The sequence below is a fragment of the Melanotaenia boesemani genome, chromosome 18, assembly GCF_017639745.1.
Source record: "Melanotaenia boesemani isolate fMelBoe1 chromosome 18, fMelBoe1.pri, whole genome shotgun sequence".
Classification (NCBI taxonomy): domain Eukaryota; kingdom Metazoa; phylum Chordata; class Actinopteri; order Atheriniformes; family Melanotaeniidae; genus Melanotaenia; species Melanotaenia boesemani.
The window spans coordinates 10,497,205-10,517,086 of record NC_055699.1 but is presented as its reverse complement, the minus strand read 5'-3'; the positions used below and the strand labels follow the sequence as shown (position 1 = coordinate 10,517,086).

At 37.6% G+C, this 19,882-nt stretch overlaps 1 protein-coding gene across 1 annotated transcript in view; it reads right to left on the bottom strand.

Annotated features, from left to right (window-relative positions):
• Window positions 1-19,882, bottom strand: part of ptprn2 (protein tyrosine phosphatase receptor type N2) — a 139,727-nt gene that overhangs the window by 111,492 nt on the left and 8,353 nt on the right. The window contains exons 2-3 of the mRNA XM_041967530.1: window positions 11,778-11,828; window positions 3,119-3,232 (exon numbers count right to left, since the gene is read on the bottom strand). Of these exons, the coding sequence (XP_041823464.1) occupies window positions 3,119-3,232; window positions 11,778-11,828 (165 nt within the window). The remainder of the gene's footprint in view (window positions 1-3,118; window positions 3,233-11,777; window positions 11,829-19,882) is intronic.

Below are 19,882 nucleotides of genomic sequence, written 5' to 3'. Positions count from 1 at the left end.
AGAGGTTAAAAACCATTATTATACCATAACCTTCGAGGTCTAGTACAGCTTCAACAACCTTAAGTTTACCACTGGTGAGGACCGCTTTCTGGTTCAAATTTAAGAACACTTAGGAATAATAAAAACAATGTTAGATTATCATTCCTTTTCTATACCGCTTATTCTAAATCAGGGTTGCATGGAAGCTGGAGCCTAACCCAGCAGGCGAGAGGCAGGGTACATCCTGGACATGTCACTAGTCCATCGTAGGTTTCATAAAATCAAATAATTTAAAAGTATAGCACTGATGTTGTTCATTTCTTTGAGTTACCATTTGTATGTGAACATGAATTCTAAAAATTTTGTATTTGTAGACTGGAAATGAACAGTTAATCATAACACAACGAATACAGACAGCAAGCCAATCATAATACTGCATGAGATCTCATGTATGAGCACAGGATCCCAAGTCAATATGTTACCTACACTGAAAAAAGGTCTGTTAGCATGTAAGATTTTCTGTAAGTGATTAATGTGGGTGAATTCAAATTTGGCAATAAGAAATTTGGGAATAAAAAAGAAATCATGAAACTGGTGAAACCTTCTTCACTAGGTAACACTATTAAACGTGTGCAGTGAGTGTCACTTTTGTCTGCCATTTCCTCTAATGTGGTTTTTCACATCACTACTACATGGACACCAGCTAAGCACAACATTATCCTCTCTGTTTTTATCTTATTCCTAGTAAAAAAAACATTTATGCATGCATTACGATACCAAATCACCACCTATAATAAGTTTCACAATATTAATATATGCTCACTATTAACAATGTATGAATATTTTTGCAGTTTAGGAAATAAATGCAGTTAAATCGACAAGCTACAATTTTGCATTTATGTCCTTAGGTCTTGCCAAAAAAAAACATAATAATAAAATAAAAAAAGTAATAATACTTCAGCATGGATAATCCAGATGTTGACAGACTCCATGCAGCTACAACTGCCAAGCTATCACTGATTCTCTGTTGAGGCTTTAAAAAAATAAGTTCTCTTATATTTTAATATATCAAAGATCAAATTCAAATTGCAGCTGACAAATTTGTTCTCAACCCCAGGCAGCAGAAACACACAAATATTAAGCAGAGTTTTTAATTATTCCTCTTAAACACAAAGAATACTCTGCTCTGGGTACTATAAAATGTAAAAGTCATTTGCAGTTGGATGACTGTGTCTTACATTCAAAGGTTTTGTGGTGAAAATGTAATACCAGACATTGTGCTTTGCCAATAGGGACACATCCAGACAACCCAAGCCCTTTTGTACAAGGGCCAATTTCTATTGATCTGAATGACATTGGTGTTGTGCAGTGAGCAGAGATTGTGTGATTTCTACCTGCTCTGATGCAAGATAAAGAGGATTGTAAATCGATTCCATTGATGTTCCTCCCGCTTTTTTTCTTTCCTTCATCTCCTCAATTTAGGTTACAGTACAATGGTCTCTACAATCCTGTCTAAGCTCAGAAAAGGGTCCCCCACGTCTCAAAGATGACACTTCAATAGCTGTTGAGCTGATAAGAATAACATGCCACTGAGCATTAACTGTGCATTGTGGACTCATCGGTAGATAACGCTCTGTCTGTGGATATGACTGTACAAGACGGTAAAGGGGAAAATGTTTGAAAGTGATGATGTCATGTCTGTTAACGGCCGTCTTGAGGCACAAGGTCAGCCATGAAGTCTCAATAAAAAAGTAACATCTAAGAATTTAAAATCTTTTAAAACAAACTAGCACAAAAAAAGAAAAAAAAAAAACACATAACAGATATTTTCTCATCCTCTTAGCTCTAATTAGTTTATTTTGAAGTAGTAATTAAAATAAATGTGTGGTCTCACTTGGCTTAATATCATCACTGAATTTTTCTTCTTTCCTTTTTTGGGCTCTCTGCATTCGCCTAATGATTTTCAACACAGGTTCACGCCTGTTTAAAGATATTAAACTCACAGTAGCCTGCAAAGCCAATTATGTTTAGAAGACTGACGTTTATGGTCATGGTCTGTGTTAAAGGTGTCTATTGCCCCCTAGTGGGGCATAAGTGACATTACAGGCTACAGAAAAGATGTGGCAAAAGGCCTTTTTCTCACATGAAAAACCTATATAAATTATTTATATCTATTGCTTATGCCTTATTCTACAATGTGCTGAATGCCAAACATGTTTCTCTTTTTTGCACATTAGGCACACATACTGTGTTCACTTTCCCAAGCAATTACTTAAATCTCATAACTCAGGGAGGTACAAACTGAACAGTGTGTGTCCACATTCTGCACATAAAATTAGTACCACATTATACTTTTGGCTCCAGGAAACATCCTTGGAAATTATTAAGAAAAAGCTCCGCTAAATGAAATGTTACCAATTGCTTTGTATTCTCCTGCATCTGCAGAATTTAAGATGATTTTTCCTGGATTGGTGGCATCTCATTTGTGCAGCAAGTTGCCTAGAGGTTACAGTCATTTGTATTTGTTATTCACAATTCAGCAACTATAAGCAAGAGAAGACTGTTCTTCAGTACAAGACATGAATATCAGATCTAGTTGAATTACAAAACGAATAGGATGCACTGATTAGACTCTTGTGTATGCCAAAGAAAACTCAGCTGGACAACAGGATGGAAAAATAGAAATTATCATTCCTGCTGCAACTTCATTCTTAATGAAGCTATATGGTTACTTTTGTTAGGAAGACATCCTATTATAAATGCATTATAACTGCCTGAGGCTGTAACCTCTTATAACAAGCACATTATCATCTGCCATTGACTGAATGGGAGAGACTGCCTGATGTGATTACACTGCACACCTCACAGTTACTCATCCACAAAATTAGCTCTAAATGTCCAAGTAGCACACAAGCCAATAAGATTGGCTGCTGGAGTTAGGCAATGATGGCAGAACAATGGTCCGATATGAGTCAAGTAACCTGTTCTTGCTCTGCGGTGGTGGTGTTGTGCCAGCCAAGGAGACAGCTTGGCTTATTTGGCTTGCTCTACACAAAGGCATTTGCTGTAAGCCCTGCACATGACTGATCCTGAACAGGAAAGAAAGAAAGTCGGACAAAAACAGACAGGCGGTTTGTACCTCTGTGAGCCAGTTTCTGTAGGAGGATCCTGAGGCGTTGCAGAGCAGATGAAGAAATATCATACGTGTATAGGTCTGCACCAACTAGCTCCTGGCACCTTCCAAACACTCCATCTACAGAGAAAGGAGAGGGGGGAATGGTGAAAATGTGTTTGTGAGAAATGTTTTTCCAATAGTTCAAAATGAGACACACACAAAACAAATTTTCCACACACTCTTGCAGCCCTGATGTAAAGTGACATCTGCCAGAGCAGATGAAAGGCTGTAATGATGTGAGGCACCTGCAGTGTTTTGTACATCTGATTTTCTACTTTTTTTTTATTGGGGGAGGGATAATAGCTGACATTTTTCCTCTGACAGCACTATGATAAGCAGACATTGGTAGCAGAAAGGACTTTATCAGAGACCATTGTAATCTTACTATCAGCTGGCCTTTTGCCTGGTTGCTAGGCAACCCACGCCACACTCCCTATCAGCCCCATAATTCAATGGCTGGTCTAGACCTCTGAAGGATGCTGAAGCTCAGAGGAGTCAGAAAGCACATTGTAAATGTAAAGCCTGGAATATAAATGAACTGAGTTGTCACCGTCACTCGGCTGAGAAGATAAATTCTTGCATCTTGTTGGCTGAACTCCGCAAATGAAAGTCCGACTGAAAGATGATCTCTAGAGATGGAACGAACAGATTCAGTCTGAGCTCTCTTTCCTCTGTGCATAAGTATGTGAGCTATCATGCGTACAACCATGTGAGATTATGTGTAAAAGTTGCCACTGTGATTAGATGGGATCTAATGATGTGAATCAACACTTGTTCATGCTCCACAGCCTCACTTTAATTAGCCCCAAGATGTCAGACCGTGACAGCAGACATCAATACAAATGATGCTCACTTACATGTCTGTAACCACAAATCTGATGTCCATTACATGCTGCAGTTTTCTGATTTTTCTTCTTGTGCTATTTTTTACAACTGGGCTATGAAAATGGCTATTTGTTCGATTTGTGATGTAACATTTGGAAGCAGAGAGAACCGTGCATATCTTTTCATTGAGAAATAAACAACTGTAGGTGGCGATTTTAACACAAACACAGTGTGCTTCAGCAGTTATTTTGAGATCACAAACTACACAGAGGAAAACATCCCACCTACAGACACAGAGATTGTCACAACTGTCAATTGTCTTGTGATTGTTTAGCTTTGCTTACAATCTTTTGTAATGATATATTCCCAGCTGGTGTGGTAAATAATACAGACTCACAAAATGTCAGGCATTCATGTAAGGCATGTGATTTTATTTCTCCATATTGTAACAAACAACACATATTATGTAAGAAATAAAGGAAAACTGGTGACATAACAAGTGAAGGAAAACTGCTAAATGTTTGATATTCTACATCCCTCACTGGTTTCTATGGCAATGGAACGTTACTTCCATCCCTGTTGTCGGGGACATTCCCATTAGCAACCAGACAGATTTAGAGCATTAAATATAGAAGTTAGAGGTATTTTACAACAAAGAAATCCTAGTCTGGCACACGCACATTTGATTGATTTATCGAGGTGAGGCTGGGGTATTCTGAGCTACATGCATGATGGATCACAAAGCACTATTCTGTCACTTTTTTGTATATATACACAATACTGGGGGGATCAAAACAAGGCTTATTGCAGTTGACAGCTTGGAGAAAAACAGACTTTTTTTGTCCCCTATTTTTGACAACTTAAAAACAACATGTTAATTCCTGGCCTGGAGAAGCACAGTGTATAGTGTGTGCGTGGAAGGTTGGTTGAAACTGAAAATAAGCTACAGAAATGCAGGTTGATCAAAAAGTAGTTTTCTTGAAATATGTTGGCTTTATTCCAAGATATCCACAGCATGTTAATTATTTTGAAACAATGAAACCTCTGGTTTTATCCTTACAATACATACACTATTAATACATTAATTTAACCTTTTTTAAAACATAAAATAATGCTGGCAACATGCTGAGCAAGAGTCAAATAAAATGCAAATAAACTGTGATCAATGAAATTCATAACACATAACGCATGCCACAAGATTAATCAACGAATCAATATACTCAATCCTCCTAAGTCAGTTAAATTCTCACTACAGAAAAGCTATGTCTGGATAAGCAGTAATAAAGGCGATTTTCAGCCAAAAAAGGTATAGAGCTCTAAATCCAGACACTGTCTCTCCTCCCACTGTGACAGACAGAACGACCCCCGGCTGCTGCTAAAGCTATTTAAACTGTGAAAGCTAATGCTCTGGGATAACAGGAGCCAGCACTAAAGCTGACAGTCAGCAAAGCGTTCTAAAAGACAGTATGTCAGAAGAGAGGCAGACAGACCCAGGAGACAAATTAAGACGTATTGGAACAGGTGTATTAACTGTGCAACTCATGTCATGAAAATGAATGGGCTCAAGCCAATGCGCCGAGACCGGCCAGATGTAGTCTGCTAATGAAGAAAGGTGCAGGAACAAAAGCTAAAGTGATCAGGATATGATTAATGGAGTGTTTGCTGATTATTCTGGCCTTTTTAATGTGACAGTTGTGGCTTTGAAATGATAATTATATTTATGCATGCACTATATTAGAGGATAACCCAGGCTCACAGTAACATCAAAACATGCTACCTACTGAATTTAGCTGCAGCGTAAATGAACTTGATAATACATTTTTTATAACATATCTGTTTCCTTAAGTTTCAATTCATGCTTGACAGTTTCTTTACTTCACATTTCATGTTTGACTAATTGTGAATTTGCCTGTTCAGCCAAAGTCATGACAGACTGTTTATAATTAGCATTTTGCATGGGTTACTAGTTTCTGATCGATAGAAGCATCACCTAGATCGTTTAAATTTAAAATACAGTGCAGACGCTTCAGACAATATTGGATCTAGTGGAGGCAAGATAACCACGAATCAATACAACACTCTTGTTTAAGTGTTTAATAGGAGCCAACTAGCACCCTGAGGGAACCATGTACCACTTATCCGCTGTACTTTAGCTTAGCTTATCAAACCAGTAAGCTACACACTCTGGAGAGTAGCATCAAATTAAAATCCCTTTCCAGGTGATCACATATTCTTTTGGAGGAACTCCTAAAACGTATTCCACCTACATCAAAAATGACACACAGCATGCTAATAGCATATCAAGTGAAATACAGACGCCAGAAGCCTTATGATCTAAAATATACCTTTATACAGAAGATATTTCTTGTAAAACTATTCTTCTTTTAATCTATTGGACCTCATGTGACCTATATGGGACTTTTATGCCCATATAAAGATGTTACACTTCCTCATGTCAAAGTTGTTCTATTAATGATGCAGCATTTTAAGTCTTAAATTATTTTATTCGTGGAATTGTAGTGGGGATGTGGGGCTGTTGACCTCGAAGTCACACATCTTCCAATTAGGAAGCAGAGTTGGGGGAACCTGAGAGGAGCCAGATAAGTTGGCTCGGGCATCTGCTCAGGATGCCTCCTGGACACCTCCCTGGTGAGGTGTTCCGGGCACTTGCCAACAGGCGTAGACCCCGAGGAAGACCCAGGACATGCTGGACGGACTACATTTCTCGGCTGGTCTGGGAACGCCTTAGGATCCCCCTGGACGAGCTGGTGAGTGAGGCTGAGGAAAGGGAGTCTAAGCTTCCCTGCTTAGGCAACTACCCTTGCAAACCAACCCCGGATAGGCGGCTACAAAATGGATGGATGGATGGATGGATGGATGGATGGATGGATGGATGGATGGATGGATGGATGGATTGCAGTTTTCTACAATGAATATTTGCTCTTGTTATTAATGGTTTGTCATACAGCCCCTTCTTTAAAACCTTCTCTGCCCTCAGCCACCCTGCATGGCAACAGCCTGTGTGAGAAGTAAAATGGTTGGCCCAGCCCAGAATAAACCAGGTTACTCCTTCAGGGATCTAGGGGAGAGTGAAAGTGGCAGACCTAGTTACTCCCACTCATCATCTGTCTGTGCTGTGGCTGCCGCTCATGAGCCCAGTGGAAAGTGACAAAGTGTAGACATAGAGTAGGCATATGGGATTCTGAGTTAACTGAATAATATCTCATTACTTTCATATTATGAAGGATTAAAATACAGTATTAGTCTTTTTTATTTAATTTAACAACAATAGGACCTCGAATTAGCACTTCAGTTTGAGTGTAGCAAAAACGATGTGGAAGAAGCAACAAATTTTAAACAGTTAAGATGGTTGTGTCTACACTGCTGTGCTTTTCTTCTTGGGTCTTTTTCTTATTGGTTTTCCCTCTAAGGAACCACAGCTTCTTGCATCAAATGACATACTTCTTGAGCTGCTCCTCTTAATTGCCTGAAAGTGTATTCTACTTAAGTGAATTAGAGAGCCTTCTAACTATCACATTGTGGATTTTTAATATTCTCCCACATTAAAAAGTGATGACAATCACAAAAGCAAATGCTGCTTTATTTCTGAAAATCTGGTCCCCCTTCATAACTTATTTAACAAAAGATTTTGGGGTCTTACTTATAAAAAGGGAAATGAGTACTTTCTGGAGTAAGGCCAAACCTCCTTCATAGTCACAGCATTTATACATAATATTTATCAGCTGCCCTCTATGTAAGTTGTACTATGTGCCTACCTCTATTACACCACTTCCTTATTATGCTGGTGCATGTAATGGAATATGGACTTTGCTTTTTATGTTTGATGTCGAAACAATGTGTTTTTGTTTCTTTGTTTGTTTTGTTGTTTGCCATTGGCTTTTTTTCTGTTTTCTTGTGTACTGTATAGCTGCCATTAGTAGGTGGGGGGTATTATGTTATGTCAATTCTTGTTTAAAGTAATAAAAAAAAATAATAATAATAAAATTAATAAAACAGTTAAGACTTATATCATAGCTTGGTATGAGTATCCACATCGTGGTTATTTTCCTGTTGAATTGTCAGCAGTTCCTCTGTATTAGACTCCCTCTATACTGATGCAGGTAATTAAAGTTGTTTGATATTTCAGTTCTGCTCTGCCTTCGCCTTCCCTGGTTTCTCTGAAACTAGGTTAATATGGAAATAAGACAGGATGTCTCCAAATTTACTTCTTCAATATGTTGCAAATCCAGACACTACACACTGCCTCCTCTGTCCACCCCCCGAGGACAACTAAACGTACCCTACTGAGCATTTCTTTTGTGTGTGAAAAACATGTCTAAAATCCTTCTAAATGGAACATAAACGTCTACTACAAAATGGAGACAAAGTAATATAAAGGTTAAGGATTAGCCGATGTCTAGCCTTAGCTCAGTATATACATATACATATATATACATATAATATACATATATGAATGTGCGTATGTGTGTATATACACACACACACACACACATATATATATATATATATATACGTACTATAACTTACTATAACTATGTAACTTACTATACTCATAACATCACAGATGTGAGGAAGACGTAATAATTAATAAATTTTTCTACTTCTTTATATTTTTTGGCAGTTGGCAAAAACAAATTGATGCATTACTGCCACTAAGTGGTCTGGAGTGTGTACCAGTATATTTCCAAGTGCCCAAGTTGTCAAGACAAGAATTTGTCGGCTACATTCTGCTACCATTATAATTTTTTTCTATTAATGTATTCTGCTGCTGCTTTCACAATATCCAAGACATTTTGGTGTCAACACACAGCATGCATAGCTTCATTTAATGCTGCACTGTCTTTCTGTTGACCACTTTTTAACCATGGTTGTAACAAAATCTTATTATCTAATATCGTCTCTCTGTTAACTCAAAATTAAAGAAGTGATCACCTGTTTTTAACATGAAGTTTTTACACATATATTCACATACTAAAAGTTGGTGAAGATAGTTCTTAGCAGTTTACTGTAGCTGCAGGAGGCATCACAAATCTGTATCATAACTGATTCTAACAAACTGTAAAATTGCTGAGGCTGTAATTCCTAAATTGTGCCATATTCTTAAAATTTCTTTTAATTTTTTTACTTAACTCCCCTCTTTCTGATGTCCCAGAGGCCTCTTGTTATCAGAATGCAGACTGTATTATTTATTTATAAGTGCATATGATACAGATTTCTTCTTTGCATCTTACATACTATATGTACAGTTGTCTGTGTATTATAAACGAAATAAAATAAGGTATAAGTATAAGGACTAAACTGCTTGGGCTAAAAGTGATCTAAATTTGGCCAAGATGCTCAGGACTAAATAGGAACTACAACTAGATGCAACGTTGAAATCATGTCCAGTGCTTAGTGGGGTCTCTTACAAAAATTAATTATTTGTTATGACCCATCTCTTTCCTTACAAAATGTCAAATTATCTGTACTTTTTCATTTTCAATCCATTAGAGCGATGTTCTTTCTTTTTTTGAGTATGCTTGCCATCTCTTTGTTCAGCACATTTATAAATATTTGCTTCATTTCAGTCATTGAACTTCCAAGCTGCAAATATTGATCAATTAAATGAACTGGTTGAAAGAAAAGGGATGATTTTGAACTATCTGACTGCATTATTGATATGACAGTGGAATAATTTTTATAAAGGAAAATTTTACCTCAAAACCAGATAACCCTGTTAATACATGGATATTTTATTAAAGTATGAGCATTATGATTTCTCTTTGTAAAAGACCACCAACAGTGTTTTCCCAGTGCCAATAATCAGATAGCATTAGTCAAATTGTCTACAGAGATCAGCTGTATTGTTATATTTATGCAGAATAATATTTAAAGTATGAAATATTATGAATTCATAAAAAGTCACATAGTGCATGCAATCACAGAGTTATACAACCAAAAGCACATCAGAGTCATAAACCAATAATGCCACTTCAAGTCTTGTGTTATTAACATATTAATAGACTAGATATATGTACTCTGTGTTTTTCAGTGTTTCTCTCGTCTCCTGCATATTAGACTATATCACATATTATTCTTCAAGCAATTCTACAGCTTCATATTGTTTGTAAAAAATATTGTCAGATAAATCTGCTGAAGGAGCATAAAGGGAGCATTTAATCAGCATGCCTGCAAGGACAAAAACATACATCCAGATGTAGAGCCTTTCTATACACGTGCCGCTTTAGAACCACTCCTGCGGTGTTGAAACCTTCTGCTTTAGAAGAATACATTAACCTTTTTCAATGGCTTGTCATGAAGACGATCCTTGATATCAATGCACTATCAATTTACTTTAAAATTACAGCCTGCTGAATGACTCATCTGAAATCCATGAAAAGAAAAAGCCTGACATTTCCCCTCCATTCATCAGCTGACAGGTTGTCATGGTAACTACTGAGACAGACACATCAATCTTCGGTGACAAGGTGGGTTGTAGACATGATTGTGATAATTTGTGGTGTGGGGAAATCTTATCTTATGAAGAAGAAAACATCCTGCTAATATTAATCTGAGAGATATGTGCTTCTACTATTTCAGCCTGGTTTTCATCTATTTGAATGCTTTTGCAATAGGACTCAGTCTAAATTGAGGAGCTGAAATAAGCATGGTGCTCTTAGCAAGCCTTCAGTACACCTTCTACTATATTTAAATCCCATGACACATAAAATAGCAAAGGACTTTATCTGCAAGCTTTAGGTTGTTAAATTTGACATTTTTTAAAACCTTTGAATGTCTAAAATCTAAAATTTCATATCTGCAGATCACTGACAAAATAACAAGCCAAAAAGCTTTTTGCTGAAACTCACATAATAGTGACTCAAAAAGTTCAGTGTGCAGAGTTTCTTTTTGTCTAACACAAAAGAGAGTGCAATATTATTGCTGTTATAAAACTGTTAGCATACCGATGCAAAATAGCTTTGAAATATTTATTCAAAATATGGACGAGTTGATGGGTTTTCTTACTTAGAAAACTCATTTAAAACACCCATCTTCTGCTTCTTTTCAAATTCAACAATTATAGATAGACAATAAGTTTCCTTCCAATTTCTTACGTATTTTAGGCATAAATTTAGAGGGATCCTTTTTGAGATGTTGAAATTAATGACAACGTGGCTGAAATCAGGCAATTCAAATTGAACAAAAATTTTACTCTTGCAGCAGTTAGCCTGTTAACTTGGCAACCTGGGGTGGTGCAACAAAATGTTATTACCTTAGAACCAAAGGCAAACTCTTGAGGGCTAAAGAGTAAAAAAGAGTGAATTAATTAAAAGTTACTTCTTTATTCTGCTATGCCGACTTTTTTTCTTTTTTTATTTTATCAAGTCTCCTTTGCCATAAATACTCATCAGCAATTTGTAATAAACCAAGGTTTGAAAATCAATTAAAAATATAGACCTGCTTCCACAGTCTTGCACCTCTCCTTAATTACTTGTGAGGTAAAAGTGAACACGAGTAAACTGGCAGAAGTGAAACAGATGGGTGGTAAGACTTTCCTGAAACCCCTTAGCTTTTCAAGACACAAAGGAGCATAGTATCCGCTAGTTCCTATGGTCTGCCTTCATGTCTGAACTATACTCTTATTTTGTGCCTCAAATATATGAAATTGCATAACTGAGGCTGTTTGCCATTTAGGAGGCCAATTAGGACCTTAATGTTGCACAAATTAATACATTTTTATAAGTCTAAGGACAACATGGGGAGAAACAAGTGGCATAAATCTATAATGAAGGCTTACCATTGACGCAGAACTCGTAAGGTGCGCAGAGCTCGTCTTCAAAGAGACAACCTTGAGGTCAAAGAAACAAAAAGGACAGACAATTAAAACACAGCATATAAAAGTAAAGTCAACCTGGCTGTAAAATGTTAGAAAATACTGTGCAAAATTAGTCAAATGTCATAGTTTCTAAATATGTCACCGGTCCATAAAAGTACAGAGTTAGTAGTACATTAAGTATGGCTGTGAGCCTCGCTGCTAATGGCAGAGACATCAATCATCAATTAGTGTGACTTCTCCTATCCTTTCTATGACACTACTCCGACTCCATGGGCTATGTTTCCATATATGAGTGTTGTATGAATATTAATGAATTTTAAGATTCGGACTAAGAATGGGTGTTCTAGAGTAATAAATGAACAGATGGCAGGAGCATTATGAGTAGCTGTTCCCTGACTTCAAATCACACTCAAGGGAGTTGCAGCGAACAGAACTCATTGTTCTACTCGTTGATCAGCACAGGGGACTCTGCATTTACACATTTCCAGGAAAAAGAGGGGAAAAAAAGGTGTTAAGAAAAAAAGGTGTCTTGTAGGTTGAATGTGATCACATACTGAGGGCCAAAATGGTCTCATATAATGACTCAGATTTTCAGCTAAGGTACCTTTAGAGAACATAAGATCTAGGTTTGCTCAGTGAGTTCTCACATTACCGAGATTGTGTCGTTTACAGTGTTGGCACAAAGAGAGAAAATGCAAACAACTAGGCCGAGCCTCAGCCCCTCTTTCTTCAAGTCTTTTATCTTTGCTATTTCCCTTCCCCCGGCTAATCAGAAGGAGTGTCGGAATTGGATGCACCCTCTTGGCCCGGTGGCCTTGACGGACAGCAATGAGGAGCTTGTGACCGTGAATGAAGAACAAGCTGAGTAGGAGGAGAAGCCTCTGTAAGACTTCTTTAATAATGAGAAGAGATAGGTGCAGCAAGCCTGTTAATCGATTGACTCAGAAAGGACACATAATCAGGACAGTTGTGGACAAAAGTGGAAGTTTTCTGGCATCAAACTTTGCTCAAGTTAAGCATCATTAGTCTGTCCTGTACTCTTAAAAGCTAATCTGCATGGGAACCTGATTATACAGACACAATGAAAAGCCATTTTGTTTAGGAGGGGAGGGTGCATTTCATGAAATTATGGCTTTCTAAGGTAATGGCTTCAATATGTCAGTAAAATGGCCATGTAATGATGCAAAGTGAGACATCATCACAAAGCTGTAAGGTCATCCAGCTCCCTGGAACAGAAAAACAGAATGTCCTGAACTGAAGAGATGCCACTTACTGCTCAAAAACCAAGATCATAAATTGTTTCTGAACTTCTTGTACCAGCCATACACCATGCACTCATAATTTTAATAGACAAATTATGTGTTATATAATCTTACTAACAGGAGACTTGGGAAGCAAAGAATATTTTTCAAAGTAAACATTAAAACTTTACCATCATTCACGTCTTGAATCTTAAAGCTCGTTGTTTGACATGTGCAGCCTGAAATGTTTTGGTTTTGACCAACTCTTGCTGTTTTTATCTATTTATTTCCAGGCAAAAAATGGCAGCTGTAATGGAAGAAATTGAATTAATCCCACGATTAAGCAGACTACTGTTTCTCTACATGAGGTAGTTACCCCAACACAATTCAGGAGTAGAGGTATGCATTGCAGGATTAGTATTTCAAATTACCTTGAACCAGAAAGTAGAAAAAGCCATCTAACTTAATAGCTTTGTGGTTTGAACCAGATGGGTCAATTCATTAATTTAACTCTAAAGAATTTAAGAAAATCAGAGAATTTGGCTATTTTTCAACCATATGCTGAATATTACCTGATAGTGCCAGGTGTAAATTTTTAGTGTTTATGTTTGGTGGAAGTAGTTGAGTGCAAAAACATAGACCAAACTTATGTGAAGCACTCATTGAGAGCTGGAGAACTCATGCAGTCCCTCTTGACCGTGTATCTCAGCGCTCTGCAATTAGTGTCAGTCCATTCAACTTTACCTCCTCATCACTTCCCTGCTTAATTCAATGGATTCTCTGGGAGGCCTTGTCAGCTCTCAATATTAATTACGACTTTCAACTAATGACGCATCCAGCCAAGCATAGTTAGTCAGAAATTATCCATGTGTACGTGTGTGTGTGAGCATGTGCATGTGATAGGCAGGGACATAGGATTGGTAACTGTCAAGCCCTTTTCTGTAACACTATGCCAGAGATGATTAAAATGGTGGCTTTTAATTATAATGCAATCACTGTGGATGTTGCTGATTACCCCAAGCCTGGAGGGAAAAAAAGACAAAGAAAGAACGCTGGTAAAATTGAAGAAATAAATAAATTAAAGATGGCCAGGCTGCATGTCAATGAAGCATCCTGAGAACTGCTACATAGAAGTAGTGCTAGATCATCAATACAAAACATACTGTTGGTTAAGCCCAGTAGGTGCAGTTTTAGCTGCATTTAAGGACCAACCCAGATTATTTCAAATAGCCCTTTACTTGATATTTGATAAGTATCATATTTAATAGAATATTTATATTTTAATCTGGTATGTAAACATACAGAGTTCCAGTAAAACTGTTAAGTATTCAGAACTGGATACAGTGATACTTTCAAATTAATATAAATATATACCAGTAGTCAGAATCTAAAAACTAAGGCCTAGTTCCATTTTATCCTGTTAGCTCTGTTTTCCTTTTTTATTGAAGGGCAGGTGCCCCTTTTCTTTCAGGGATCAAGAAGAAATGGTCATCTAGATACCCCAATGGCTTCCAGTGCTCCAGATTAATATTAAAGGTCCCATATTATGCAAAATTCACTTTTTAATGGTTTTGGAACAGTCATACTGGTCCCCCCGCATGTGTAGGAGACCCGTAAGTGTGAAACTCTTTCAGGCGCTCTCTCTCCCCCTTGCTCCACCTCTAGGGAAGTAAGCGCTGAAATGAGCTTGTTTGAAAGCGTGTACGTTATGACGTCATAAGGGACAATAACCACTCCCCACAGAGCGATGGACCCGTCTACCGGCTCTCAAAGCCCGCCCTCTAAAAATCACCTAGCGCCCAGTGTTTTTCCCTCTTCGGCAACCCTCGTTAGCGGACATGGCTAAGCGACAGAAGCACTGTTCTGTTTGTGGCTGCATAAATGAACACGAAAACGTTTTTTTACTTCCATCCACTGAACCCACGAGGACTGAGTGGATTAATTTTATTTTTGGAGGAAATGTACCCGGAAAACTTCCAAAGGTTTTGCATGTCTGTGGCCAGCATTTCAAAGAGGACTGTTTCCACAACATGGGGGCATGGAAAGCAGGCTTCGCCAACCGTTTGAAGCTGAAGCCAGGTTCAATACCAACTGTCCGTGACACAGCTGGAGAGGTAAGAGCTGGCAGTTATTTTATCGTTTCGGCCTTATTAGTCTGATAGCTTGAAAATATATTAACCTGTCAATCACCTCATGACGGGCGATGCGATGGGCGGAGCCAACAGCTGAGCTGCTCCACCAGGGTTCCGCCCACCATAAACGGCACATTTCTGAAGCTGCTAAAAAGAGGGAGGTGAAGAGAAGCCGCTGCACTCAAACTGAGGGTCGATTTGTCCATACCATGGCGGAAATATTTCATTTAGATATTAATGAATGGTCTCAGATTGGGAATAAAGTGTATAATATGGGACCTTTAAGTTAACTACTACTTACTGAACCCCAAATGAAAAGAGGTCCTGAACGTCAGCAAAATAAAGTTTTCTACCTAGAAAAAAAGCAGAATATGTTCTCAAAAACCATTGGGTTAATTTTCTCATGCAGCTATCTAAATTTCAAACATTTTAACATAGAAAACTAGGTATGTTGTTAACTAGCCTTCAACAGGCAGAAGGTTTGCTGATTTGTTTATCAGTGATTAGTAATTAATTCTTCTCGATTAATTAACATGAATTGTTTCCACTCATTTTGGTCATTTATCTAATAGAAACTATCAATTCACTGATTCCAGTTTTGTTAAAATAAATTACTGTTTTCCTCTTGTCTTCCTCTTCTCTATAAATTAAACATCTTTGGAATTATAATTATCAGCCTGTTAGCTAAATGATCAGTTCTCCCCTTATGCAAAAGCGATCACATTTTCAAGGCTGTTTTTTCAGACTTTACCACACAATAACCCATTTAAGTGATTGTTGAGTAAGTAACTGTCAAATTAATTGATGATGATAATCATAAGCAGCAATGCTAGATGAGAACTAACGGCAGGTGCTCTAACGGTGCAGGAGCTTCCTCTTCAGAAATACATGCTGTGTGACCCAATTTACAAATACAGTATGCAAGGAAATCCAGAAAGATCAGGTTAGTGGATGCAGTGAGTCAGTTCACAGTTTTTTTAACAGGATTCACTGACAGTTACTTGCCTGTATTCTCAGGAGATGGTAAAATAGGAGCTAGACAGAATTGCACATCTTGCTGTGGCTGCCACAGTGTATAACAAAAAGATGGAGGTTTTACAGAAATGTATGCAGAGCGTGGATCAGTTATCAGTTACCTGTGACATTTGTCTTTTTTCAGAAAAACACTTTGCCATGCTCCTCTATTTGTTTTATTACAACTAATCACTATCAAGGTAATAACTGCACTACTGTTAAAATTAAGGAAGCAACACACGGAAACAGAGACAAACAAATTTGAAAACTGTTAAACTTCAACTAAAATCTCACAGCATGTCAGGGATATAGCAGCACGGATATTTCCCTTCAGGGGCATGGAACTGGACAGGAGGGAAAAGCTCATTAAAGGCAATTTTAAAACAAAAATTACACATGAGTAACTAAGAATTTCTCATTATAATAAAATGATATAAGCATATATAGCATATTAGTTAATCTCCTGCTGTTTTTATCAATCCACTCATTACAGAGTGGATTTAGTGCTGAATGATCTGGCTGTGATTGGCTGACCTTGCCTGAAACATTAAATATGTTCCAATGAAGCAGAACCCAAAGCTGAACAAGAAGTCTATTCCAGTTTCCCTCACAGGTGGTTGGCCAGTACCGAGATACCATCTGTGATATTTGAGGGGCCAAGGAGGATGCTATGAGTCTGGCAGTGAGGACACTCCCAGAGCCTGCTGCATTTAAACACATATTTCATTCAATCACTGGAACCACAAATGTATTTTTTATTATAAATATAACCTGCCACCAAGGACACCCGACTCATTTCTAATCACACACATGCTGCCAGCCAAAAAAGCCATTTTAGAACATTGCAGCAGGTGACAACTGCAATAAAAGTGCAAGTGAATTGAAAAGAGAGCATGGCTGGAGCAGGGACAGCAGAGAACATCACCTGCAAGCAAACTAGCGTAAGCTTGGCACCATGTCCGCAGATTTAAACAGCTTGTGTCATTAAGGCTCTCTTCTGCTAAAATTAAAAAAAAGGCTCCAAGCTTTTTTGCTCCAGTGGGGGTGTTTGTGTCAAAAGCTGCATGTCACCATGAGCAGCTGAGCTCAGCGTGTCTTCATGCTCAGTATTTTCCAACAATTCACATGCAATTTTTAGCTAAGCAGGACATGGTAGGTTGAGATTATTGTTTAAGTAGAGCAATGGCATTTACTGCACTTACACCTTTTATCAGTTTTGGTAGTGAGAATGACTGGAAATAATAACATTCATAAATAATCACATTCATGTTTAAATAAATAAATAAAAACACTGTAATAAAACTACAAAGATTTCCTTTTTGTTATGCTAAAGAAAAAAACAAAAATTTTATTTTGTCTACAACAGTTAACAACAGTTTTTTTAAAAAAGATTTTACACATCATCCAAGCAATTTTGGAAAAAGGGAAACAATAATGAAGGTCATTTTAACTTCTGGTACAACAACAATAAGGTCTTTCCAAAAAGTAGAACTGTCCTGTAGGACAAAAGTAATGCATCAGAGAATAAATCAAAATGAAATCAAGATGATTAATCATTAGGCAAAAGAAAGAATTTGAGGTCACTTTGAAGAGTAGACCTGATGTGAGACCACCTGACATCTGGAGGAGTATAAACAAATGCAATTCTTCCAGAATTCCTAGTCAGGCAGGTCACTCACACTCAGATGCCAGCTCCAGGCGACAGCTCAGACAATGGCCATAAATTAAAGATGGCAGCATTACTGCGGCAACAGAGGACCCAGAAATAAGCCGGCTTGACCTTTTCCCTGACCCGTGTTGAGTGATTCAGACATGATTTTCTCCCCTCATCTGAGGTGTGATTGTTGAAGTGCAGAACCAGAGAAAGTCAAACAACTATGCATCCTCTTTCTCAAGCTCTGAGGAGCTCAAAGTGAACCAACACAACCTTCCCCAGAGGGAAATCTCAACTCCTTCAGATGCGGATAAAGGTTTAGCTCCTGTGAGTGCCAGTTGAACTTCAAATAAATTGCAGGTCATCACAGCTCCATGTTTGAGCTCCACTTTACTGCAGATGTGAATTCAATGGACATGCAAATGGAGGTGAAATTAGATTTTTGCTAGGCTCAAGTCATTCTCCTGGTAATCTCATTGCTCCAGATGATATTGCTTAGCTGTACCACCTGTGGGATGAAGTACCTTTGGCTGCAAATCTTAGTTTCCACTTTTGCATGAAATTCTTCATATATGCATCTGGCTGACCAGACCTGTACTAATCACTGGGAGATGAGAGTCTTATATAGCTGTATTCGATGGGGATGCAAATAAACTCAAACTGGCAGTTTACAAAAACGTATTATTTATATTTGATGTACTTCAGGTTTCAACATAATGAAAAAAAGGATGTTTTGGTTTCAATACGAGTAAAATTGAAAATAACCCATATTAAGAAACACATCCCTTGAGCTAACAAACTTAGGAAAAGACCTACAAAATAAATGTGATGTGATAGTATTAGTTGCAAACTTACAGGAGAAGGAACTGACATTATCATATTGTAAACACCACCTGAAACTGCTCTGAGAATCATCTGGGGGTATTCTCAGAATCAGACCTTCCAAAGTTATTAAAATCTTTATTCTTTGTTATTAATCTATCTATGTTATCTATGTTATTTAAGTTTAAGCTGTCCTTTGGACAGCAGAAAATAAGTAAAACACCCCCCTGGTATATCATACTGGCCGTTAACATGCATACTCAACATTAGAAGTAATTTTAGCTTGTTTTTAAGGCAAGTGGATGAATGTAAGCTCTCTGCATGAAGTATTTCTCTTTTTTGTTTGTATATATATTTTTTTTTTAATTTGCTTGTGTTTGTTTGTTTTGTTTTTGTTTTTTAACCAAAATAGCTGCCATTTTTGCATAGACAAATATTAAATGAGGAGAGAGAGTGCATGAATAAGCTGAAAAAAGCAGGCTACCATTAAACTCCAGAAAGCTGTTAATCCAAAATATTGACAAATGTGGCTTTTGTGGGTTTGAGGTTTATGTCCCTCCACAGTTCATTAGATTGTTTATGTGACAACCTTATAAACAAGTTATTGCAATTTTTGCTTTTAATGTCACAATAAGGTATAGGGTCCATCAGTGCTATCAGTTTCATTGGTGTGGCATAAAAAGGAGCAATCCAAACCCATTTTGATCGGGCTTAGCCAAATCTAGCAGAAGCATGTCAATAATATGCAACGCATCAAACATTAGTGATGTAAATTAGTCACAAAATGACAAAAATGTCTCTCCCATTATCTTTTCTCAGCCTTGGTTCCCTCTAGAAGTAATTTTCTTTCCTTGCTGCACTGAAAAATGATGTGGAGTATTAATCAGCATCTCCAAACGACAAAACAGGCACATTACTGCTTTAATTACAGCTGAGATAGTATTGATTAATTGTTTTGCTCAACCTGCAGCTTTCTGAATCCTCATTACTCTGTTATTGCACTCATTATAAATCTTGGCTCTGCCAACACAGGGGTGACCTTCAGACTGACCCATTTACCAACAACACCTAATCTGAGCGTCAAAACGATTGTGAAAATGTGAGAGAGAGCTGATGCATCCTCCTCCTAAAAGCCAGGGATCAATTCACATGTTCTGTGTCACGAGGCAGTGAAACTCAGGCGTGTGCAGAGGTGAGAAAGGA